The 27532-nt window shown below is 41.6% G+C and overlaps 2 protein-coding genes across 2 annotated transcripts in view; one reads left to right on the top strand and one right to left on the bottom strand.

Annotated features, from left to right (window-relative positions):
* slc16a10 (solute carrier family 16 member 10) overlaps window positions 1-22750 on the bottom strand; it is a 42839-nt gene extending 20089 nt beyond the window's left edge. The window contains exons 1-2 of the mRNA XM_030721372.1: window positions 22223-22750; window positions 492-636 (exon numbers count right to left, since the gene is read on the bottom strand). Coding sequence (XP_030577232.1) covers window positions 492-636; window positions 22223-22577 — 500 coding nt within the window. The 5' untranslated portion in view covers window positions 22578-22750. The remainder of the gene's footprint in view (window positions 1-491; window positions 637-22222) is intronic.
* Window positions 21379-27532, top strand: part of cdk19 (cyclin dependent kinase 19) — a 91719-nt gene continuing 85565 nt past the window's right edge. The window contains exon 1 of the mRNA XM_030721377.1: window positions 21379-21400. The gene's annotated coding sequence lies outside the window, so the exon portion shown is untranslated. The remainder of the gene's footprint in view (window positions 21401-27532) is intronic.

Here is a 27532-nt window from a genome sequence, read left to right as displayed (position 1 = left end):
AGCACTAATAAGCAGGTGTCTGTGAACTTCACCCTTATAGTATATTGATGCTAAACAAAAACATGGTGCCCAAAATGCTAACTTGAAGTTTCTAACCAGCAGCATCCAAAACCAGTGAATACATCTGTGTGTCACTATGCTTAGGCTCACTGAGGCTGCAGAGCACTAAAGGAAAGACCATCTCAGTCTGTGTAACTTCAGAGGGAGGATGAACTTATTAGATACACTGCTGATTATTTCCCCTTTTTTTAGATGTGAAAAGAATATATGGTATTATCCATTTATAATAATACCACACAAATTCAATCTAATTCTGTGGACAAAATATGCATATTTTTTCAGATGACATCATGGTTATAAATTGCTCAAAAATGGTAAGTGGGACAGACCTGACAACCTATAAGAATAAGGTTTAGCTTCTAAATGCTAATTTTAAATAACAGTTTTAAGGTGCGACCCATGATGCTACTTGAGTTGGCAATCTTCCTTACGTGACAAAGGAGCTGGCCAGTAGGCCGACCAGGCCAACGGCAGCGCCGCCCACTGCAATAATCCTGCAGCCGAGCATGTCGGTGAATATGCTGACGATGGGCGAGCAGAAGAAGATCATGCCCATGGAGAGGGAGCCCACCCATGCTGCAGGAGACACAGAGAGAAAAGACAGGATGAATGAATGAGACAATCTGCTACACTAAGTCAGTGATACTTCATAACAAAAGCAGAAACTGAAAAACACCCTGAATAACGGTCTCCAGGAACATGCTTTACACTACAGATACTAAACCACAAAACAAAGGCTCATGTTGCAATAACAGAACACTGTTTTTCCTGTATCTATGCACACACACACACACACACACACACACACACACACACACACACACACACACACACACACACACACACACACACACACACACACACACACACACACTGTACCGCCACCTTGCTTAGGCAATTAGTCATCAGATTCCTTACACATATCAAGAGCTGCCTTTTTTACATCTTGGCCATTAGTCATACTGTACATTGTATTTACATCTATTTAAGTTGCCTTGGAGAAATTAGGTCTTTGTAAAAGCTAACGGAGACACCACTTGACTCTACTAGACCAAGGACTGAACAAGCAGGAAAACACAGGCCTGAAGATTAGCTCATGGTGTGAGCAGGCAGCTGAAAGTCAGCGGCCTGGGTTTGAGTCCAGCCTGTGGTCCATTGCTGCATTTCCTTTTCCCTTCTTTCCTTTTTACTCTTCACTATCACACCATTTATCTTACACTGCATCATTGTGCAAGCTCTGCATGAAATGCCCCTCCCTGTATGCTAAATGTCTTCTGATTGGCTGCCCCTCGTAAACAAACGCCTTGACTGGCGACTGAGCAAGGCCCAGAGGCGAAAGTAGTTTTAAATTCTTGCCGGTACTGTGCCAAAAACATATAGATAGATAGATAGAATGCTCAACTGAAATTAGTGAGAAGGGTTACTCATAATATGGTCATCTCTGGTCATACCCCCACTCACCTGCTGTTCTCTGTGAGAGCCAGCCAATCAGAAGAAAGCTAATTTGAATGGAGGGGGAAGGCAAAAACAGCTTGTTTCAGACAATGAAAGGAGTATACAAAGTCCCAGCACAGGGTAAATAAGGATTGCTGTGAACTGTAAATTATACGAAGCTGTTCTGTTACAGTTAAAAAAAAAAAATGAAGCTAGAAATGAGTGTGTTTCTTTTCTATAGGGAAAATGGGGAAGCCAGGAATGACATGTTTTTGCAGATTTCTATACTCAGACTGCTGGGAATATTTTAAGGTATCTTTAAGACATCACACATGCTATAACAGTATAGGTAGACCAGATATGCCTCCAGGTGAACAACAGGTCAGCACATGTGACACAAGGCATATAAAAAGTTGTTGCCTCTGAAGCTAGGTAAGGTGAAACTTGTGGGAAAAGCTGGAGTTGGAATTCCTTTGTTTTCTGTTTTTACATGAGTAACAGGAAACCCCTGAGTCATATTTCAGGGTTGTTGCTGTGGTTTTATTCTCTGACTCCTCACCTCACCCCATGCAGGCAGAGAAGCACACTTGGGTTATAATATAACAGATGCCATGAAAACAGCAGCGTGGTTGTGATTTCAGGATTAATCAGCACCACTTTCACCTGTTTCTCAAGTCAGACTTGAGAAGATGTGTTTGTTTTAGAGCAGTTTACAGAACAAAGTGGATAAAATGGATAAACGGTTGCACCCACAGTTTTTTGTTATCTAGCAGCCCCTGTGAAATATTCCAACATTTTTTTATTTATTAATTTATTTGTTATCATGGCCATTTGCTTGCAAGGTTAACGTGGCAGTATTTTCCCTGTTAGTTTTCATGTAAGGATTAATATTATTAACACGAAATGCAAAGCACTGAGGACGTTTATCAGTTTTACAACCGTTTTGGTCATAAACCAAAGTACTGAACAAATGAAACTTTGGCCCAATAATGACGATGGACCAAAAGTCAGAGGATCACAGCTGTGTTTACAGTTCATCCAGGGGGGAGCATGAACAACGGCACCAAGTTTAATTAGCGATTTATTCAATAACTGTTAAGATATTTCACTAAAAAAACAAAAAGCAATGACAATCCTGCAAATGAGTTAGCTGAAAATTTGAAAGATTATCCAAGTCAGTAGGTTTCATCTTCTGGGGACCATGAATATGGAAGTTAGAAATCTATTTCTTTCAAAAGTCAAGAGATAACCAAATTCATTTTCTGGGATCACTTATATCTAAATAAACTAAATGGTCATCCATTTGTGGCAGCAGTAAGACCCAATCACAGAACAGAGCAGTTCACGGCACTGAAGTAAGAACTGGGTTGGATATGGGTTGCAAAGCGGCTTGCAGATCCACAGCAACAGCAGCTGGCCTACATAAGCAGCATGCCCATAGTCAACTAGATGTGCAGGAGTGTACCAGCTGAGATCTTAAATGGTACCTTCTGGTTTTGTAAGAAGGCTAACAGAGCAGTTCAAACAGTTTAAACAGAGTTTAAACTGCTTGGAGCCCTCTGTCAGCGACCCCTATTTCATTAGGGGTAGATAGATTTTGGAGTTGTCGTCTTGTCAGACGCTGCATGTACAGATTGCCGAGCTTCATATGCATAAAAACCTTTACTGGACATAGGCCACTGGCCTCACATAGTGAAATGCAAATGTAAAAACACAGATGCTGTCATTTCCCAGTGTGAGCCAACAAACTGTCAAAGCTTCTTCAGAGCTATCCCAGACAACACAGTAAGTCAGAAAATGCCCACTCTTACATTTGTGCTACATAATGTAATAAATGCCAGTGAATAAGAAGAGGAAGAATCCCCCAAAGACAACAGGAAATTGCTGTTGTAGTCTTCTGGCTATCTTGATTTAAAAGCATTTGTGCTTCAGACAAAAGAAATTCCAGATTAAAAATAATGTCAGTCCCAGTGACATCCACCTCTAGCTGCGGGCGCTGCTTGGACACTGACAGACAAGGCAGAGTTTCCCTAAGTCAGCTGTCTGCTTTGCTGGAAACCCCCTGAATCTGAACCCAGTAACCTCACAGCAACTGAGCCTACAGTAGAGAAACCTGCATAACACACTTCTCATCCACAAAAAATGGATTTGAACTGCAGATTTCTACACTCAGAAAACCTGCGTCCTCTGCAGCTGGGTGTCATTTGCGTTAACTGTCTTGGGCTTTCTTGTCTAATCTGCCCTAACAACACCCTGAGGTGACCCCCAAGAACCTCTGTATTGACACCACGCACCACATGTTATTTTAAACAGAATCATTGGTTACATAAAAGGATCTTTTTTTTCTACTTTTTGAAATCACTGAAAAATTATTGGAATTTTGGATCACGGTTTTTGTGCTACGGTCAATTTTTAGTTTATTCATTACTTTACGATGATAGTTTCACATGTTTCTGAATTGCTTTTCAAGTATTACCTCTGTTTACCCATTTATTATAATTAAACATATCCCTTAACTTTTGCTAACTAGTTAAGCTAGTAGTTTATGCCATCAGACCAAGTATTTTTAATCCTAATTTCTATGAAATGTCATCTGACCAACTTTATAAATAAATTCAAAGGGCTCGCATTAAAACAGCTGTCTGAAGAGTTATCTATTAACCAAAGTTAATGGAAAAGCATCTAATGGATGGGTCATTTTGCAGTATTTGAGGACACCACTTTCCCAGCTTGGTCAAACAAACAGAACATCTCTATGGCACATTCTAGGAAACTGTTGACCAAAAGATGCTCAGGTGCTGCCCATGTCCACTTCCAACATGGAGAATGAAGGCAGGCTTCATTTAACACCACAGACCAACTCACCCCAAAGCCACTGTATTCAACCAGAATGAACACAAACAGAAGAAAAAAAGGGCTTAATAAATAAACTGCTCTCACTGCCAACAAACCGAAGATGTCTCCCTGAATGACTCCATCAACACAGCACCATGCAAAGGTGCAAAGGTCCTCATCTAACAATCAGTGTATTTCTTTTCCAGTCAAAGAACTGTGGAAAAGTGATTATAGGTCAAGTTAGATGTCAACTGAAAATGCCAAAATAAAGCGCGGCTGCTTTTAAAAGTACTTTTTGGAATTACCCTCTGCTAAAATTTTCACCACCGGGGGGCAGCATTTTACCAGAAGCTTTTAGCGTAGTTATCCGAGCCTGTAGTAAGAAACGCAAAAGTGCAGTATTTCTGAGATGGGGGCAGCAGCATGGTACAGTGATGAGCACATTCACAGCACAAAGGTTTACTGCGTATGTGGCCGGTCTCTAGCATATACATAAAACGTGATTAGGTGGACCGGCGATGTCATCTCAGCCACTCTATTCAAGATGGCGGGGCAACATGGCAGCTTCCACAAACGCCTGCTCCAATGTATTTTTAATGGATTAAGTCAAGCCTATTACAATGCATCTTCACTGATCAATGTATATTTATGAGGACAACATTGTTTTCTATGAATAACCTGAAGATTTACTGTACATTTAATTGCTGCACTTATTACAAAGTAAATTATCACAGTAATTTATTCCTCCTGGGAGACAACATCCAGACCACAGGTCATCTGCTCCAAATTCCAAGACAGAATCATCTGCAAAGGCAACTCAGTGGGAATTGTCAATAAAGGTGCGATCTAACATCCACACAGCCACTTCAGTCTGATTATATTAGATGTTGGCACAATGCAGTGGGTTCAGAATTGCTGGCAATGAACACCTAGGTTGTCACTGTAGTGTTGTTTTCCCACCAGGCTCCCTGGTCTCTGCAGACAGAAGAAACAACAGAGAAGAGCACTGGTGCTACTGCAGCAGTCTGTGCACAGCAGCCTCACAGCCAACTCACAATCAGACTTTTAGACCCACTGACCGGGGGTCGTGAAGTGGACCATACTGTACTGAACTCACAGCTGGCTCCCACAAGGCAGAGCACATTTTTCTCTGATGAAGATATTGAGTGCAGGGGAAGAAAACAGAAGTTAAGAAAATCCAAGTAAGAGCAGTGAATATGTTTGGTATTTCCCAGCTAGAGCGTACTTGGATCACATCCTTCCAGCTTTGCTTCCTAAGGCTAGTCTAAAACCATTCTACATCTAAAACAAACAAACAAAAAAAACAGCAAACAATTTTTACAGGACAGTAAGAGATTATTTAGTTGTTTTTTTTTTCAATATCTAATGCCTTATATAACACATTAGCTTTGTAAAACTGCTTTAACAAATATGGACTATAATGTTTCTTAATCTGGGTAAGACTTTGTTCTAGGGAAAGCACTGCTTGCGACATTTGGGGTCAATACTGCTGTTAAGATCTTTTTATGTAAATATATTTTATTTTTGTTATTTATTAGCCTTTTGTTGCAGGGAAACAGAGATCTTCATTCTAAAAACCATCCTATGACTTTTCTTAAAAATTGCAGTCTAGGATTTTTGAGGCATGTAAAAACACTGCAGGGACAGAATAACAGCCACAAGAGCCGCATTTGTATCACTTGACAAGGTGACTGACAGCAGCACATTTAAAGTTCTTCCTTAGTTTCTGTCACAAATACTGTTACAGTGGTGATTTCTTTTTAATATTCAAGTAAGCAAGTAATCCTGTGAGTCAAAAGCTCAGGCTTCAGAGTGCTGTAGGTACTTGGTTTTCAACACTTCTTTTAACTTCTGTATCTGTATGATGTCATCAAGCCAGGGTATCCTCAAGATGGTTGGGGGGCATCCGATCAGATCGTTGGCCTCAAAGGGAGAAGAACTACAACCTATTTCGGACAATGAATGAACCCAGGATGCAAAACTACTCTAGTAGAGTCCACAAATAAAAATATGATCTGCTTTTAAAACCACAGAGGTGCTGAAGTTAATGTTGGCCTAAACTGAAAGTCATTTAATCTGTTGATTATTTTGTCTGGAGTGGGGGTGGTATGTAGTGTAATAGCTCACATCCATGGTTTTAATCCCTGCTACATACATATGATAAGGTTTTCTTTCACAACAATAGGTTGCACACTTACTGGATGGTATAAAACAGAAATTCCTGGAAGTGAAGCCTAAACTTTTCCACTCCGGGGAAGTACCAGAGGAAATTCTTGCTGCTATTCTCATCTTAAACTTCAGCAACTTCCCAGGCTGATCCGGAATCAGAGGAACTTCATTAAAGGCGACAGAGAAATTCACGTGTAACAGCTGCTCAAGATTGTGTTTTTATTTTTTATTCTTTTTATTATCCTGTTAAATGTATAAATTAGGCTTCAGCAAAAAGAGCAGGAATTATATGACTGGATGGCCACAGAGATGAAGGGTCTTCCTATAACTGCTGCTGGCTTAAAGAGGTCTTAGTGTGTAATACTGCTGCAGTATGACTTTTCAGCTTGTGCTGTTCAGTCACAAAGACCCCAGTCATAAACCTGATCAGGACCTCTCAGAGCTGCAGTCACACATCTGGGTCTGCAAGGAGTAGTTCCAGTTCCAGTTTACAGCAGCTGGAAGCCATTTGTACGGGGCTGCAGGCCCCACAGCCTCCTCCAATGGAAGTTGAGGAGAGGGAGCGGCATTAGGAAATGTGTTTTTTTGTGTGTTTTCTGGCCTCACACTGCAGGAAGTGAAAAAGTCTGTCTGATGACACAGCAAAAAGTTGGGGAGCAGCCGCAGAGTAATTTATGGCTGTGCATAAAAAAGCACATCATATGCATGCCTGGAATGACTTCTCTCTCCACCAGATGCTAGAGGTCCATATGAAAAATGTTAAATGGGGGTTGTGTTTCATGTTAGAGGCAAGCAAAAGGGGCCGTGTGTCAGAACAAGTTGGTGATTGGGGGAGACCTTTTGTCCACCCCCCTTTTTAAGCTCACTATATAGTGTTGCAAACAACAGAGTGGATACAGCCCTCACTGAGCCTCCTTATCTCCAGCTGCTTGTCTCACGCAAACCTCAAGTCTAACACTTAACCACCAACCATGGCTTCAGAATGTATCCATCAGTATGCCTATTTTGTTTAACACAATGTATCTTGTGGCAAAGCAGAGGATTTTATGTACTTGAATATTTATTTATTTAAATAAAATAGTCAATACTTATTAGAACTGTTCCGTATATATTCAGCTCAGTAATATATATTGATCTATCAGTCAGGCTCCATATTAGAATATATCAACTCTCTGCTATTGGTAGATCAGCACTTGTTTTGGGGGGCAATTCCTTGGATGGATTATTCTTTTGCTAATTTAGTGGTATGTCTCTTTGGGAATTCACTCTGGTAAGTATTCACCTTGGAAAGGGCTTTGGCTAAACAGCACCGCAAGGTTCCTTTTTATTGGCTTTGAGCAACACAATGACAGAAATGGTCATCGCCTATGAAAAGCTAATGTGGTGTCGTGGAGACCTGGCATTGTATGGTCAATGTGGAGTACTTAAGAACAAAACACCAGCCTGGAAGTCTCCACTCGAGTGTCAAACAAATTTGTGTAATAAAAAGCTATCCCAAAGTTCATGCTGGGTAAGCTAGCTGCGTGTTGCTTGTTTTACCATCAATACCACCACAAGTTAACACGTGGTGCACCCAGATCATTTAATAGCATACATTATTCCCATCTGTTCAGGAAAAGGCTTACAAGGTATGCCTTCTTTGTCTGAACGCAGGCCTCACTTGGCTCAGTTAAGGTCAGTGTTCATGATTCAACCGTAAGAAAGAGACAGGGCAAAAATGGCAAAAACCACGGCTGACCAAAAAGAACACAAGACTCGTCTCACATTTGCCATAAATCATCTTGATCCCCAAGACTTTTGGGTAAATATTCTGTGGACTGACGAGACAAACGTTTAACTTTTTGGAAGGTTTGAGTCCCATTACATCTGCATAAAACTAACACAGCATTTCATAAAAAGAACATCATGCCAACAGTAAAACATGGTGGTTGTAGTGTGATGGCCTGGGGCTGCAAGTCACTGGTTCCATCAATGACTTGCTGTAATTGATGGACCCATGAATTCTGCTCTCTACCAGAAAATCCTGTAGGAGAATGCTCTGAAGCTGAAGTGCACTTGGGTTACGCAGCAGGACAATGATCCAGGAAACAGTCCAGCTCTGAATGGCTCAGACATATAGTATACATACTTCACTTTAAGTTGAACCCAAATCAAAAATATCTGACGCCAAATAAAACTTGATCTAAATGTTTTTATTGAAATAAAAATGACCAACATACATGCTTACTTTTTGTAATGATTAAAGAGAAAACAGAAAAACAAATTAAAATCCTCCTTTGAGAAATACATGAGCACTGTGATATAATGGACATGGTTACCACGGCTGTATAGAGACACACAGAGACCGGACCAATCATGTATCTGTGAATCTTGTTATCGTAGCAGTGTGGTTTTTGCATGGTGCTGCCTGTGACGTTCAGTGTGCCTAATTAGCTCAGAGCTTTATTTATATAGCACCAAATCACAACAACAGTTGCCTTAAGGGGCTTTATCTTATAAGGTAATGACACTACAATAATACAGAGAAAACCCCAACAATCAGACGACCACCCTTTGAGCAAGCACTTGGCGAAACCCTTTTACCAGGAAGAAACCTCCAACAGAAACAGGCTAATGGAGGGCCATCCATCTGCCAAGACTTCTTGGGGGAGAGGGGAGGGAGACAGGACAAAAGTCATGCTATGACAGAGCGCCACAGATTAATAATAACTAATGAAACAATGGGGAAGCCCCCCAGTAGCCTATTGCAGCATAACTAAGGGAGAGTTCAGGGTCACCTGATCCATCCCTAACTATAAGCTTTATCAAAAAGTAAATGTTTAAACTACAAACAGGCTACATTAATTACAAGTATTGTTACTGCTAAAGTAGGCCGAGGAGTAACTAAACACCTGACACACAGAGCAGGAAAGTGCGGGAGCCAAGGGCGTAGTAATGAGTTTACTATTGGGGGGGACACATCAGAAACCTTACAGATCATTAAATACTCTGAGCAAAGCTTAAAAAAATGCTATTTGATCTTTTACTTTCTTCTATTATTGCATGTATAATTTACATATGTATAAGTTTTTATAATCGTAAGATGTGGGCAAACCACCAAACAAAATGGCTTGAGTCTTTTATCAAGCATAATGACCATGTCATTCCAGGGCTGTATGCTTACTTTATCAGGTGGCTGCACTGGTACTAGCAAGCTAAATATTTCAGTAGCACAAAAATAATTTAGTAGTACACACGCAAGTTCAAAGTTTGATATGTTTTATTGGTTGAAAACATTTAATACTGGTCAAAAATGTATTTATGTAGGTTGACTGGAAACAGAACTGGTTCTTTAATTAAACAACGTTCTGACATGAAAGAACCCTCATTAATAATCAGAGGTGGAAAAAGTACAGACATTCTGTACTTAAGTAGAAGCACAAATACTTGTGTTAAAAAACACTTTGGTAAAAGTCGACGTACTGGTTCAACTTCTTTAATTAAGTAAAAGTAAAAAAGTACAGGCTCTGAAATGTACTCAAAGTAAGAAAGTAAAAGTAGCTCTTTGGAGGACGTTTCTACCTGCTATTTTTGTGTAAAGCTAACCGAACCTCATTATATATTACACGAGAATAAAAATGTTATTCCAGTCTAAATTTTTATTCTAATGAATGCACTCAGCTTGACTCTAGGACACAAACTGAAAGGGAATTTAAACACTATTCTCTGTGTCCTCCATAGTAGAGGGTGACTGTGTCTCCACCTAAACACAAACATGAGGATACTCAGGGCTTACAGTGGGATTCAGAAGGTAGAGGAACCCTAAGATCAGCTGTAGTGGCTCTGCATGGAGAGAAGAATCACAGCTTTCTATTGTGAGCTGCAGCAAACGATGTTGGTGTGCAGGCTGTGATCAGCTGACCTGCTGCTGCTGCTGCTCTGAGGTTTACTGCTCTGTGTCAATGAACTGAACTCTCTTTTCTCTGTCTGGAAATACAGCGGCTCTTCTTTTAGCTAGCAAACACACTGTATGACAAACTGCACACACTTTGTGTGTTTGTGTAGTGCTAGTTAAGCTGTTTATGTCCCGCGAGCACAACTTACAGACTCGGTCCGGCCCGCTGTAACCCCTGATTATAGCGCTATAAATGGACATAAATTATATGTGTTTGTGTGATGGAGGATATGCCAGTACGATTGTCTCTTATCTGTTATTATTGCTCTGTTTAGGCTCAGATCGTTTGATGTTTGACGGCACACTGACCGGAAATGCAAACTTCTGTCTGACGTGTTAAAAAAGTAACAAGTCTGTTTTGAAAATGTAAGAAGTAGAAAGTTCAGTTACTTGTGTAAAATGTAGTGAGTAAAAGTAAAAAGTAGTCAGAAAAATAAATACTCAAGTAAAGTACAGATACCTGAAAAATCAACTTAAGTACAGTAACGAAGTATTTGTACTTTGTTACTTCCCACCGCTGCAAAATAATGTAATGAACAAATTATTTACTTTACAGCCCTGCATTTAATAACTGGCCAAATAGGTGTCGGAGCACACAAAAAAGGTTAAAAAATATTGGCCTAAGCAAAAGAGCCAAAATGTTTTTCCGCCTCTCATTTGCAGCCACAAACTGCTTGCAAATTGACTTCTTGTCCAGTAAGTCAAGTTTATCCTGTATATGAAAGTAAACTGACAACAAAACGTTATAAACAAGCCATATTCACGGCAACATTCCCCACAGTCCGTTTTACCTCATTCAGAAGAGTTTCAGACTCCTGCCACTGTCTCCGCCTCCTAAACACTCTGTTCAGAGGGGGGCGGGGGCATGACATGACGCTATGTTGCGCCTTCAAAATAAAAGCACGCGAGTTACAGATTTCAAAATCAAGTATTTTTTTTCCTCCGCGGTGTAATTTTTGTGTGGGACAAATGCACCTGTCTCCAATAATTGTAGGGGGGGGGGGGGCACGTCCTCCCCGTCCACCCCGGTTCCTACGCCTATGGCGGGCGCTAATAGCTACTCTATGCTAGTTAATCCCTAAAGACACGATGAGTGAATACTATGAATGTAATTTACATGTGAAGATTACACTAAAGATATGTAATCAATTGAACTACATAAAACACAGCTGTGTGTTGTAACAGGAACAGAAAGTAATGCAATACCGCAGTGAGAGCCAACACCAAGTGAGAGCACCACCCAAGAACTTGGGTGCCAGTTATGCAAACTGAATTTTATCCAGGTCAGTTTGTTGGTGTTTTTCATATTACGTAATGCATGGATGGATGCAGGAGAGAGTGAACAGTGTACCCCTTGCCACGCTTAGGCTCACAGAATGATTTTGATTTTGTTTCTGTTATTTATTCCGTCTGTATCAAAGACTGAACTGCAAGCTCACTGTCATGTATGCACTACATGTCTATTACATTACTGCTGGTTGGTGGCTCTAACCTTGATTGCTCCAGTCTGCAGGCCAAAGTATCTTTGGGGAAAATACTGAACCTCGAGTTCCTCCCAATGCATTCTTCAAAGTGTGAATGTGAATGTTAGCTAGAAAGCACTTGGGCATAGAAAAAAACTGTATGAATGTGTGTGAATGGGTGAATGAGACATGTTGTGTGAAGTGCTTTGAGTGCTCAAGTAGAGTAGAAAAGCACTATATAAGAACCTGTTCATTTACCATTTACATACCTCCACTTTGCCCCAACTAGATGTGGTTGAGTCGGACCATAAACACTGACTGTTTCAAATCCTTGTCTGCTGTCAATCAGCCTGACACTGCCTGAGAGTGAGGACTTCATGCCCAGCCTCTTGTGTCTCATGTGCAGGGGGCCAAACAATTTTTCCTGATGTCACTGAATTGGTTCTGCCTCCAGCATGTTTATCTTCTCGAGACTTTATCTCTTGACAACCTTCACCCACTCAGACCGAAGCTTACACACACGCCTGAGATCAAACGGCCCATCAAACATTAACCTGTGTATGATTAAAACTTGTCAAGGTTTTATGGAGCGATTCCATCCAAGTCACGAAGCTCCTGAATTTATATACTTTTTAGGTTAGTGTGTAAAATCAGTTGGGCATATAACATTTCAATCAACACAGAACAGTCTAATATGACATTTTATTTTTAAGTTTTATTTTTAACTGAAATCAGTCAAGGGATGCAAATTCTGTAAAGGAATATCTTTGCACAGGCAGATCCTTGGCAGCAAGGAAGCCGGTAGTTGCAGATACATATTCAATAGACAATCTTCTCATTAAACTCTACCATGAAGCATCTGGGCATATTTTGCCAAAATAAATATTCAATCAGGGATCCATTATCCTTAACCTTTTTTTGGCACTTAATTAAAAAAAAACAAAACAACTGAAAACAAGTCGTTTTCAACTAGAGAAACCTGACTGCTTCACAGTGCAAACCCTCACAGAGTTTCCTAAAAGATCATGGGTTGGTCTATGACAAAAACTAAGTACATTACTGCTAAAGCAGCAGTATAGTAAGAGTGAAGCCTGATTGCTGACAGAATTAACTCAGCATCAGCTGAACTTTGCCCTCAGTATAAGGCAGACAGCAGCCAAACAATGAAAAACTAGACAGCAAAACAGAAGGCCTGATGTAGAGAGTCCTCCCTCCATGTTCTGATCCAGCTTCAACTGATTCTGCTGCCCTTTAACTACTTTAAAGTTATAAAGACTGCTCTGGCAAAAAGCATGAATTATGATCCCTCATGACAAAAACAATGATCCAGCAGAACTGAGGGAATTACTGTACATCAACAAGATGCAAGCAGAGCCGTAGTTATTGCTGATTGATCTACTGTACCACACTTAAAAAACTGTTCACCTCATGTTGGCAAAAGCAGCCACACTGCTTCATTCTCCCAGGCAGTGATACTAAAGCAATATTTTCTGCTTCACTGCACTGTCAGTTTCATGTTCACAGTCAAAACGTCAGTCTCTATGTTTTCCTTTCACACAGAGTGAAAACACATAATGTCTTGTTATTGACGCTAATGTCAATCAAACACAGGGGTCTCAATTTACTTAAGAGCCATCAAAACAACACAATCAAAGTGTTGAAACTCTGCTTTTAGTCCAAAGGTCTTTGACAGGTCTGACAGTAGGCGACAGGCAAGTGGCTTTTGGCACGAGGCTCAAGAATAACCCCATCTGGCATTCCCACCGGGAGGGAACCAGAGTCTGCAACAGATGTGAAGGCCACTGACCTGACATGGAGGCCAGTATAGGGGCTCGACCTCCCCGCCCCAACCTTATGCACTGTGATTGGTTGGTTGCAGCTTACAATTTCCAAGCTTTGCAGTGCATTATCTTTGGCACCAGAATGACTGCCAGCTGATGATGATAGCCATGGCAAACTTGCTCTTTCTGGAGTATGTCCCATTCAGTATATTCATGACTGTGCAGCAGGTTATTTCTTTGGTTGGCGCTATCTGATAAGAGACGTGGTAGATCTGCCAGTAAAAATAAAAAAAAGTGCAGATAACACTGCAGAACAGTTCTCAGATCAGAAAGAGACGTACACAGTATTTTTTCAGTTCGTCCAAGCAAGGAACAGACAGCAACACTTTGGATTCCAGCAAAAATCCTTCAGCAACAACCAGGCAACAGTCCCTGACCACACCTGACCACAGTACCTGACCACAGTACATGACCAGAGTACCTGACCACAGTACCTGACCACAGTACATGACCAGAGTACCTGACCAGAGTACCTGACCACAGTACATGACCAGAGTACCTGACCAAAGTACCTGACCACAGTACCTGACCACAGTACATGACCACAGTACATGACCAGAGTACCTGACAGAGTACCTGACCAAAGTACCTGACCACAGTACCTGACCACAGTACCTGACCAAAGTACATGACCACAGTAACTGACCACAGTACCTGACCAAAGTACCTGACCACAGTAACTGACCATAGTACCTGACCAAAGTACATGACCATAGTACCTGACCACAGTACCTGACCACAGTACCTGACCATAGTACCTGACCACAGTACCTGACCACAGTAACTGACCAAGTAATTGTTATTCAGTTGATTTAGCAGGGCTGGAAGGATATTTCTGAGGGAATTTCAAATGCCACCACAAGTCAGCATATTTAAATCCAATGACCCACTATGACAAAGAAGAGTTGTATACACACATTTGAGCTTTTCCAATTACAATATACAGTGTATCACAAAAGTGAGTACACTCCTCCCATTTCTGCAGATATTTAAGGATATCTTTTCATGGGACAACACTGACAAAATGACACTTTGACACAATGAAAAGTAGTCTGTGTGCAGCTTATATAACAGTGTAAATTTATTCTTCCCTCAAAATAACTCAATATACAGCCATTAATGTCTAAACTAGCAGCAACAAAAGTGAGTACACCCCTAAGAGACTACACCCGTAAATGTCCAAACTGAGCACTGCTTGTCATTTCCCCTCCAAAATGTCATGTGACTCGTTAGTGTTACTAGGTCTCAGGTGTGCATAGGGATCAGGTGTGTTCAATTTTGTAGTACAGCTCTCACACTCTGTCATACTGGTCACTGAAAGTTCCAACATGGCACCTCATGGCAAAGAACTCTGTGAGGATCTTAAAAGACGAATTGTTGCGCTACATGAAGACTGTTATATAAGCTGCACACAGACTACTTTTCATTGTGTCAAAGTGTCATTTTGTCAGTGTTGTCCATTGAAAAGATATACTTAAATATATGCAGACATGTGAGGGGTGTACTCACTTTTGTGATACACTGTAAGGATACAGATTAAGTTCTTAAACTTACAGCTTCCTCCTGTAAACTGCAAACATATTTTTTCATGTTAGATGTAGTTCCAAAGCATATGCAGTTTGACCAGCATGTGAGCCTGAATGTGAGACAGAGAAGCGTGTTGCAACACGTGCGTTGGTATGTGGATGCATTTAGGTCTCCGAACACAGCACACACAGAAGGGGTTTCAATGCATAACTGCTTACATTTCAGCTCCACAGTCATCAAGTCAGAGGATTATGCACTTACTGTTTGTACTGCATTCTCCATGAAGAACAGCAGAGCAAAAGTGACTATCTGTAGACTTTAATAAGCAAGATTAAAACAGTAAATCAGCAACTACTGATTTGGTAATCTCTCGATATTATGTTGTGTCTACTCTGGGTCTTTTTAAATGTACCTTGTAATTACATCCATTCAGACTGCACCCATCTGGGATAAATCAGAGATATGATAGGAGAGAGGCATGGTACTCAAAGAGAATTCCACAGTAGTAAAGGAGGTGGTTAAAGTTAAACATTTTCAGCTTTTGTAAAAATCTGATTTCACTGGTGAATCAGTTCCTGCATTTTTTATATCCTGGTAATCACTGAAATAAAAGTTAATTTAGATAATGCTTCAAAATGAATGGCAAATAACAAAAACTAATGATGGCAGTCTGCATCCAGGAACTGTCCACTAAAAAAAAAAAGACTGATCACAAGAAAAAGAAAATGAGTGTTTATCACTTTTACGACAGTAAAATTGAATCATAAGAAAATTAATGTTAATATCTTAAGATTATGGAGGTCTAACCCATTCGGCTTTTTTAACTGACATAAAAAGTTCAAGTAGTATCACATCTGATCACCACAGGTCACTTTTATGGATGCACCACTCCAAAAGAGATGCTGGATATCATCAGTCCAATACTGACTCAACGTGTGTGTGTTTGGGTATTCGTGTAAAGAGGTGTGTCGGTGTGGCCAGAAAAGAAACTCAGTCCCCTGTATTTCTTTTCTGTAATGGGAAGTAAAACTGCTGTCTAAAGATGGACGGAGTTCAGACAAGTTAAGCCACATCTTAAGTAAGAATAGGGGAAGCAGTTCCTCTTTCAACACAGCCTGTGTTAGCAGTGTCTGTGGAAAGAAGGAACACTAGTGCCAAGGGAAATACTGACCAAGGCGCTGGAAAGTCTCAGTAAAAGTAAAGGACTTTGTATGACTACAGTAAAGGGTCTCCACAACCAAAGGAGACTATTTTTACAATCTGAGCAACAACACATTCAAGACCATTGCCGTTTGTTTCAGATATAAAAAATAATTTCACAGGACTCTATCCACTCCTGTTTCTATGGGTATTAAGAGATAAGCAGCAACCAGGTGCTACTAATTAATGCAACTGACTAGTTGATCATCAGCTAACGTGACCGCCTCTATAAAAGCACAGCGTCTGTCAGTTTGCTGGTCTGGAGCATTCAGGTGTGTGTTAACACAATGCCGTAGTCTTGCAGTGGATGTCCCAGCAAATTCACCCCATGGTGTCATGGATTACTCTCTGCTCTGCTCGGATCAGCTGGTTGTTATGTTGCCAACAGGGAACACTCATACCACGGTCGAATGGTATTTCTCTCGTCTCTTCTTTACTTTTTAAATTTTCTTTAGCGACCATTATAAATGCCAGTATTTATATATCAGCAAATAGCTAATATCAGGTAATGTTAAAGGCCCACCGATAGACCAGTTGGACTCTAATCTGAACACAAGATTTGTGGAACAATGTCCTTTGGACAAACAAGACCAAAGTGGAGATATTTGGCCATAATGCACAGCACCACATTTGGCAAAACCCAAACACAGCATATCAGCACAAACACCTCATTCCAGCCAAGCACAGTGGTGGAGGGCTGATGATTTTGGTCACAGGAACACCTTGGTCACCTTGTAGGCATTGATGACCATGAACCCGTCTGTATACCAAAGTACTCTAGAGTCATCTGTCCAACAGCTAAAGCTTGACTGAAATTGGGTCATGCAACAGAACACTGATCCCGAGCACAGCAGCAAATCTACAACAGAACGGCAGAAAAAGATGCTGCAATGGCCCAGTCCAGAGCTGAACCCCGCTGCAGCGGGACCTTAAAGGAGCTGTGCATAAACGAATGCTCAGAAACCTCAGCGAACTGAAACAATGTTGTAAAGAAGAGTAGTCCTAAATCCCTCCACAACAATGTGAGACACTGTTGAAGTCATACAGAAAACGATAACTTCAAGTTATTGCTTCTAATTCTTTGCCCGGCTATTGGTCTTCCTCAAAAATGACTCAGAAAGCAGACAAAGATGATCAAATCTCTCTAAGCTGAGTAGCATTTTAGAGCTGGTAACAGCAACTATGTGATGGAGTTTATTTTAGTATTCTCTTTTATCATGTCCATTCAATCCCATGTTTTCCTCCAGAGCTCACTCAGATAAAAATACCCATGTGGGAAAGAAGGGGATCCTATTCTAAGGATTTGTGATGTTTATCAAAACTTCCATCCTGTCTGTTATGGACGCCCTTTTCTAACATCTTGACACTTCCTCTATGACAATGTCCAACCTCCAAAACCACTCAACTGCCTCATTAATTCTTGTCAGCTCCGTTCTCACGACAGGAAGGAAAGCTGAAGAGTGAACGTCTTGGTCGAAGTGCTTCTGGGAAACAGGATCGGGAAAAAATGGAAAAGAATGGCCGCGCTCCATCTCACGAAGTGAACATAAGCAGGAAAAGCTTCACTAAAACTTCTAATTCAAGAATTTACATCCTGACAGTCAGCCAGTGTGTAATCTCAAGTGGATAGCAACATGACTCCAAAGGTTAGCCTTTGCAGTGTGTGTGTGTGTGTGTGTCAGATAGTGCTTAAGTGATTGTCACTACCCAAGCAGTGTACAATCTCATGCTTTATGCTGAAGGAAAACTCACAGATGCATGTGAGAAGAAATCACACCCAGTAATCTGTGGAACACATTTTCCATTTCTGTTCATTTCTATTTGTTTAAGCTTGTTGGCTAGTTTCTTAGCCCTGACAAAAAAAGTAAAAATAAAAATTATTCAGCATGCATGCATTGTGGCACAAGTGTACCAAGATTACATTATAGCTCACAATCCATAAGAAACGCTGACTATAAATTTAATATTTCTAGGGGATCAACCACAAGAAAGACCAGCTCATATCAAGTAGTTTTCCTTGAAGGGCTGCTTAAAATATAACGACACGAACAGGACATGGTGTCCTGCCAAAGACAAACTCACCATGTGTCTATAAGCCTCCCTGACCTTTGCACCTCTCTGAACCTCGGGCACATTACTTCAGGCATTTAAACTGGCTGCTGCCTTGATGCAGAATCCTCTAATAAGAACTGAAATCCCATCATTTCACTCAAGAAACCAAACTACTGAATCACACTCGTTAATAGTATCTGGATTGGCAGGTGTGAGGATTAAAATCCAGAGTTCCATCAGAGCCGATGTGGAAATGAAACACAGAACTGAAAGCAGCAGACATCTGTCAAAAATGAGACAACCGTGAAAAATAAGATGATAGCTCAGTTTCTGCTAAGCAGGAGCTTAGCAGAAACTGGTCAACCCAAGATCTGGATTCAACCTAAGACAATCTAATCTTGGAATACATCGAGAGGTCCTTGACAAGTTCTGACAAATTTCAACTGCCTTAAAAAATGAAAAGAAGTGGAGTCAAAGAGTAACTGTCGATTCCGAGTTTCATTGTCTCCAGTGGACATTTTTATTTTTACAGCAATAGCAGAACATGGTACATTTCAATAGTTACCAACATATGTGCGGGTGTTGGACTCCACCAAGGTTTCATAATTTTTTTTTTCTAAGCGTGACCAAGTGGTGGAAGGTGGCCCCAGAATCTCATCTCTGCTTTTTGTGGATGATGTGGTCCTATTGGCTTCATCAGGTGGTGGCCTCCAGCTCACACTGGAGCGGTTCACAGCCAAGTATAAAGCGGTGGGTATGAGATTTAGCACCTTCAAGTCTGAGGTCATGGTCCTCAGTCAGAAATGGGTGGAGTGCCCACCCCAGTTCAGGGACAAGATGCTGCCCCAGGTGCAGGAGTTTAAATTTCACAGGGTGAAGAGAGAGGGGAGTGGGAGATTAACAGACGGACTGGGGCTGCAGCTGCCGTGATGCAGATGATGCACTGGTCTGTCGTGATGAAGAGAGTTGAGAATAAAAGAGAAGCTGTCAATTTAATACAATTCAATTTTATTTATATAGCGCCAAAGCACATCAAACAGTTGCCTCAAGGCGCTTTACTGGTTGATCTATGTCCCTATAGTCATCTATGGTCACAAGCTTTGGGTAGTGACCGAAAGAACGCAAGTGCGGATCCAAGCGACAGAAATGAGCTTCCTCCAAAGGGCAGCTGGCCTCTCCCTTAGAGATAGGGTGAAAACTGCAGTCATTCAGGAGGGGCTCAGAGTAGCGCCGTAATTCCTCCACATCGAAAGGAGTCGATTGAGGTGGTTCGGGCGTCTGACTAGGATGCCTCCTGGCCACCTCCTGGATGAGGTGATCCAGGCGTGTGCTACCGGGAGGAGCCCCAGGGACAGACCCCGGACACGCTGGAGAGATTATATCTCTCAGGTTGCCTGGGAATGCCTCGGAGTTCATACATCCATCCATCAGCTTCCGCTCATCCTGTTCAGGGTCGCGGGGGGGCTGGAGCCTATCCCAGCTTTCATAGGGTGAGAGGCAGGGTACACCCTGAACAGGTCACCAGCCTGTTGCAGGGCTGCCTCGGAGTTCAATTCAGTTCAATTTTATTTATATAGCACCAAATCACAACAAACAGTCGCCTCAAGGCGCTCTTCCCCCGGATAAGCTGGAGGAGGTGGCTGGGGAGAGGGAGGTCTGGGTTTCTCTGTTTAGGATGCCGCCCCCCACGACCCGGCCTGGATAAGTGGAAGAAGATGGATGGATGGATGGATGGAGGAACTGCTACTTATTATAATACAATTTTAAAAACATGATATAAAATTAACACTAATCCCTGAGTATTTTCCTTTGTAAAATATCTATACATTGATCTAACTACATGCACATTACTGTGGTATAAAGACTACATCCATGTCAGAGAAAGCCATAACAGCAGCTTTCAAAGCACCAGCAAAATACTGTGTAGTTCACCCCTGTGGTGTCAGGCATCAGCACACTGGCAGCAAATCGTTTGGGTGTTATGGATTGCGGGTTGGCCTTCAGTGGATCAGGCTTGTTGCAGCACATCTCAAGGATGCTCAGTTGGAATGGGATCTGTGGAGTTTGAAAGCAAAGCCTTGGGCTCCTTAACAGTTGTGCTAATGAGGGAAGATTCTGCCATTGGGGAGTGCTGTTCCCATGCTTGATGAGCAAGCACATTTTGGCAGGTGGTATGAGTCAAAGTAGCTTCCCCATGATTGGCTGGGGCCCAGAACATTGCATTGGGCCAAAGGAAGCCCTGGGGATTAACTTTACTGGCAGCAACCCTGTAACGGTATGACTTGTGCATACGAAATCTTTAATTACATGCTTCAGATCGTAGAAAAAACACACAGAGCAAGCAGTGAGTTATAGTAATAGTACAAACCATCTTGTCTGCATTCAGTACAAGATGACTGCTCCAGCTGTTGAAAAATGATGCCTCAAACATCTGCTCCAATTTTGCTCATTACAGTAGGTTAAAGAGAATGCAATGCAGAATCACAGAGAGATCAGAAAAGAAGCCATTGAGTCAGTGAACCGTTGGGTCCCCCATGCAGTACTTTTACAAGCTCATCTGCCAAATATCAGCACCAACAACATGTGGTTACAATCACAGCGGAGCAGCACAGGGCCATTATTTAAAGCAGGGGTCTCAAACTCGCGGTCCGCGGGCCGCATCCGGCCACGCCCCCTACTTACAGTCCGCGATTTGATGTCCAACCCTTTAGGTCACTTTTTTGACATTTCGCTTTCCCCTCCAATTAAGAGGAGTTAGAAAAATGTCAAAAAAGTAACTTAAAGGGCCAAATTGTCATATTTTTTACATCAAATCAAGGACCGGAAGTAGGGGGCGTGGCCGGATGCGGCCCGCGGACCGGAGGGTAAGCCATCACTCTTTCTCTCTCTCTCTCTCTCTCTCTCTCGTACACACAAAAAGAAGAAAATTGTATTTACTCTGTGATGTTTTTCTTGACTGTGTGGCACAGCGTGGTTTTTAAAAAGCTTTCCTTTTAGATGAATGCAGAACAAGATGGAAAGTCTTACATGATTCAGATATACAAGTAATCAGACTTAAAGCTTACATGGTTGCTGACTAAACTGTGCCACAGGAAGCATGAGTCCATGGCAAAGAAAAAAGTACACTGATACACACTATGCTAAAAGAAACCACCACTTTGATTTTTGCCTTTTGTTTCCCTTTGCTTTTAGTAGCAGCAGGTGTAGCACACATTGGTCCTTCCAGGCTGAGAGCTGCAGGCTGCTCCAGCTTCACAAACCAATTCAACCACTTAATTTTTATGTCATTATGACCACATTTAGTGCCGGATCCACAACTTTGACACCAGCCGCCAAGCACGAGCGCCCAAATGCATATATTTCCTTCCCTTTCGCCAGGAAACGGCACATCATGTTACTTGCTAGCTGAACTTAGCTAACTTTCACTTTTTACAGTTGGCTAAAACGTTAATTCTACGATGCTGTAAAACTAGTTATTTACGTAAAAATGGTTGGCGCTTGAGGAGAGGTCGGCATGTGTGAAGGTTGTCGGTTCAATTCCCCGCCATTACTAAACTGTCCCATGAGCAAGACATCATTTGCTTTGAGAGCAGCTGTGGACACATCGCGCACGTTCTCATCGTTCACCTGACATAAAAACAGTTCTTGGAACACCTGAACATCCAGCCAGGTTAACCTGTACTCACATGTCCTGAACTGGAGGTCTTTATCTTTCTCGCTGCCAAATTCCCGGAGGAGGTAGATGAACATCACCCCGAAGGCGTTCTGGATCCCAAACACCGACCCGTTACACCACATGGAAGCCAGCATGACCACCCATCCCCAGCCGCCCTCGGGGTGCACAAACTCGACCTCCTCTTTGGCTCCGTTGTTTTTTTCTGGGATATCCAATGTGCTGTCCCCGTTCTCCTTACTCTCCGTCCTCTCCTTCTCCCCATCCTGCTCCTCCTCTGGACGCTTCTCCTTTGCGGGTTCGCTGCCGGCGGGTGTCTCATCTGGACCGGCAGTATCGTTTTCTGGCATGTTGTTCCCTTCTGTCATTTTTATAACGTCGGGTCTGTGTCAAAGAGGAAATGCGGCTTTTTAAGTATGGAGATATTTCAACTGCGCTGGCAGGGGTCGGAAAGATCCAGAGGCAGGATATGTCTGAGATTCCGTGTTACGGTGAAGTTTAACTCACCGTGGTGACAGTTTTGCTCTTACTGCAGCATGTGTAACTGTCATGCATCTGCTTGCACTTTATAAATAGACAGCGCAGAGGGGCGGGGCTGCGGGTATCTTTACACCGCAGCTGTGGAGGCGTTTCCAGGATTTCTTCAATGGGGTGCAATAAGGGGGGGGGCAAGAACAAGGTAGGAATGTTTGATCAAATAAACACAGTATAGAAAAGTGGCTCAGGGAACATATTAGGCTCATCATACAAGGGAAACTGGGACAGCAAGAGTTTAAAGATACATTTTGTAATCACACTCTGCACATTTTAAAGGTACAGTGTGGAACAGCTCACCACGGCTATCAGCAGATTTCAGTCAATTGAATTCTGTTTTCTTACCCCACCTATTTCAAGTGTATACTCCTATCTACAGTGGCCAGAGCAGGACAAGCAACTCTGGCTGCTGTTCATCTGTAGTGAGCATAGGCTGTCAGACAGCTGTTTACCCAAGCTGTGTCCACGCCTGTTTGCTCTGGAAGAGGCTGCAAAACTTTGTGAGTCCAATATGAGTTAATGAGTCAGTGAGGCTCGCTTCGGTCCAATGACAGTAATACTGAGATCAGTTATTGAGGATATCCTGAACTTTTCTTTTGGTAAGTGCTGCTGTTAGTCACTAGATGGTTATCCATCCATCCATTTTCTTCCACTTATCCTTTTCAAGGTCGTGGGGGGGCTGGAGCCTATCCCAGCTGTCATAGGGCATGAGGCTGGATACACCCCGGACAGGTCGCCAGCCTGTCGCAGGGCTGACACAGACAGACAACCATTCACACTCACATTCACACCTATGGGCAATTTAGAATCACTAATTAACCTAACCCCACTAGCTGCAGGTCCTTGGACTGTGAGAGGAAAGCGGAAAAACCCACACAAACATGGAGGGAAAATGCAACTCCACACAGAAAGTCCCAGGCCAAGGTGGATTCAAACCTAGGACCTTGCCGTGAGGCAACAGTGCTAACCACTGGTACCTGCTGCCCATACTAGATGGTCAATGAAACTTTAATTGAAGTTGCTTTAATTGAATTGTTGGACTCGGACACTGTTTAGCCGCCTCAGGAGACGGGAGGGTCGCATGTCCAATCTGCTGACAATAAGTAATTGCAGCATGAATAAATAACCACGCCCATCTTGGCGGCAGGGCAACATGGTGGCTTCCACAAACCGGTGCCTACTCCAACATATTTTTAAGTTTGTGAGAATGCATCAGTTTGTCAGAAGACGTAATTACACACTAATAAATGTATATTTATTATAACAGTATTCTTATCATGATCCTGGGTCCACGACCCAGCCTTCTAGATCTGGACTTTTGAATCCCTGCTGCCATTTCCTCAAGACACTTTGCCTCCTACCAGGATGCCACTGTTAATTTGAATGTGTTTTTAATGGCTTGTCTGGTTACATTGACTCACTGCACCATCTTGTGATACAAATTGTTATTATACAAAACTATGCCCCGGTCCTTGTTCAGTTTTAGTTGATATTTCTGCAGCACAATGCAAGGATGGACATCAAATTGGAGCAGTTCTTTCTTCTCATTCTGTTGATACTTTTTGGTCATTTTGGAAGGTTTTAAACTATTTTTATATGAAGAAATTTAGAAAAAGCACATGACTAATTTGCAAAGTGGCAAAATAAGTATTTAGACTCTTAAGTAAAAGTCATAATTGTTATCGAGTAGACTAATACTGCAAGAATATTAGTAAAGTACTTGAATAAATAAGTTCCATTCCACTACTGGACCTGTCCATGCCTCCACCAATGGCAAGGCTCACTGTAAGATTAACAGTAATATAGTTGAATGGCATTGGTGTATACAGCCCTGTGCAGCTCACTGAACACTGGTTTACTTTGGGCAGCAAAGACAAATATTGCTTCTGTGTGCGAGTTCTGGAGGACTTGTAATAAAAACAAATTCATACCGTGTTCTCCCCCTTCAGTGCCTCCATATCTACCGTTATGAAATGTCTGACTTTCGCTCTCTGGCTGCTAAAAATAGACAAACTGCCAGGCAAGCAGGGGGACTGACCTGCAATGAGCAGAAAATTAAAGAGAAAGACAGCAAGATGTGGGTGAAGATCATAAAATTGACCCAAAACTGTAATTTGGGAAATCCCACTTTCATTGCCTAGTTGAAAATAGTTGTTTTTGTAGGGGAAATACTTTTGTAAAACAGATAAATATACAATGATCTACAGAATTTGAGAAAAGGTATTTGCTTTTTTTTTAATAGTCTGGTAAATAGTGTTGACTAGCAGATAGAACAAATTAAAAATCAAAAGCATTTCCGCTGTGAATGAAAAATACCTGGCGCCAGATTACAGTCTGCATATGGGATTTAATTTCAAACTGAAAGCAGGCATGTTTGTAAATGCATTAGCACGGGAAGGACCGGGAACAAGGCCGGGAAATCAGAAAATTCTATCATCAATAAACACTCAATGAAACTACGTGAAACTTGGAAAATTCAGCAAGTTTTTATGATGATGAACTGCTGAGTGGCAGAAATAATGAAACACACATCCTAACCCATAACGCAGAAGGCCTCCAGCATTTTTGGTCTTCCAAATCCCTTGTCACAAAGTCAGAAAGGGATTTTTTTTAATGGTTTTTAAAGGAGGTTTGATCAGGTGTCTGAAATAAGATATTTAGTTAATATCCCACGTGTCCCAGAGAAGGAGTTTTCTAACAAGTGGCTGCAGATGTTTGGGACTTTGTGTCATTGAGCTTTGTGATGGTGACATTAAGGTCGTATGATTGTGGTGTAGTTTATTTCTAGCATCATCTTTGCGGTTTCCCTCTTGTTTCATGGCACAATTTCTTCAATTGTGCCATCAATCTGATCCAAAATTCTGCAGTGAGCACCGACAGGAAGCCGAAAGATAATTTTTCTCCCTTGTTAGCTCCCTGTTAAATCCAGAATTGTGATATTATCCCATTAAAGCAGTTCGCAGAATAGGAGGGAAGGCAAAGAGCTCTCAGGCTCCTCGCCTTTGCAGTCATCCTTCAAATGTTTCAGTGGACCCTTTCCAAGAAGCACTGTGGCAGCAGGAGGCCAGTGCAAGTGTCGAGTGCGTTTGTTATTCTGACCAAAGAGGCGCTCTCATTGTTACAGTGAAGACGTACCAACACTGTAATAAAGCTGTAGTTACTGATGAACCACCCTGAACCCTCACACTCTTCATATTTAATGCCATCACAGTATAGTCCAGGTCAAGACTTCCCTCATAATAAGTGTCTACACCAAATTTGAACTATAGCTGATCAGGATTGCATAAATAGTCTGACATAAAAAAAATATATATATATGGATGATTAATCAGAGACCAGTGTAGTTTTTAGGTTTACACTTGTTTCTGGAGAAAAAACATCTAACAGACAATATCAAAAGAGAATGACAAGATCATTCTGGAAATGCTGGGATTTATTACACAGCCACGTAGAACCATTAAACACTTTCCTCATTGCTACAGAGAAGACTGCTCTAAAATAAAAATTTTAAAAATCTTCATAACATCTATAACAAAACATACTTGCTGCAAACTTGTCTGTGCATGAAAGCAGTGGCAGGAGAACTACAGTCACTGAAATGAAATCTTGAATAGAAACCTGTGGTAGATATATAACCTATGGACCAAAAAAAGAACGGCTTTCAAATTGAATCCATGTGTGATTGTTGAGCCAACACATGTACTTTGCATGTACTGACTATTCAAAGTACATATTAATAAGGCTTTAAAATAACTGCCCAAACAACAGCCTGAAAGTGTTACAAAGACTACTGAGAGGTGACTTTGAGAGCATTTGTGTGGTGCTTTTGTCTCTTCTGCAGTTCAGACAGCTGCATCACATCACCTCCACCCTGAACAAAGGAACAGCACCTCACTCCTCAGACGTGTTCCACCATCTGATCTGCATCTCTGTGGAGGATAATGAGCCTAAACACCCGAAAGCTCTGAAGCAGTGAAAAGATCAAAAAGGAGTGCTGACTGCCCTCCACGGTCACCTGACCTCCACCCCACTGAAAAAAAAGGAGCAAGATTCTGTGACATCACAAGGAGCTCTTTGGAGCATAAATCATGCTGGATGTGATGGGGAGCTATATTAAATTCTAAATTAATGCAAAACATAAGCATCTTCACTTTTGGAGCCCACTGTCCTGTTAGATTTCATCTTGTAGGAATGGGGGCCTGTGTCTTGTTGAACCTCAACTTCAGGCACGATGTTGCCAAAGTCCAGGCTTCTTAACTATAACCAGCTTTAGTTTTTACACTGGAAGAGCAGATGCTGCATTCGGACTCAGGGCTGCTAAAGGGAAATCATTCAAACATGTTATGGATTTTGGAGAACTGAGAAATATAGTTAATCTAAACAGAAAACTTTTTTTTAAATGCCCCTCAAAAGATCATTTACATCCTGATATTAAATTTCCCAAAACACATTAAATTAACTGCACATGAACAGATTAAACTTTACAAAGTATTTGTAGAATTACATTTCGCTCTGAAAGGGTGAACTTTTGCTTACTCTGTTAAATTACTTTAGACTAACCTAGATGAAAACCTGGAAATGTCCAAAAATGTAGGAAAAGTCAGACTGCTGTGAACAGAAACAAACTCACTAAAAATCAGAGTATTTATTTCACATTTACAGCTCTAAAGAGACTCAACACCTTTAGAAACTTGTATTTCCTTTAACACAACTTCTTCCTGGGAAAATTTAACCTTTATACATTTAAATGTATCATAAAAATAAGTCACCCTGACTAAATTTTGGATAA

This window comes from Archocentrus centrarchus, chromosome 24 (assembly GCF_007364275.1).
Source record: "Archocentrus centrarchus isolate MPI-CPG fArcCen1 chromosome 24, fArcCen1, whole genome shotgun sequence".
Classification (NCBI taxonomy): Eukaryota; Metazoa; Chordata; class Actinopteri; order Cichliformes; family Cichlidae; genus Archocentrus; species Archocentrus centrarchus.
Note: the sequence above shows the minus strand (reverse complement) of the source record. Positions and strands in the feature narration are given on the sequence as shown.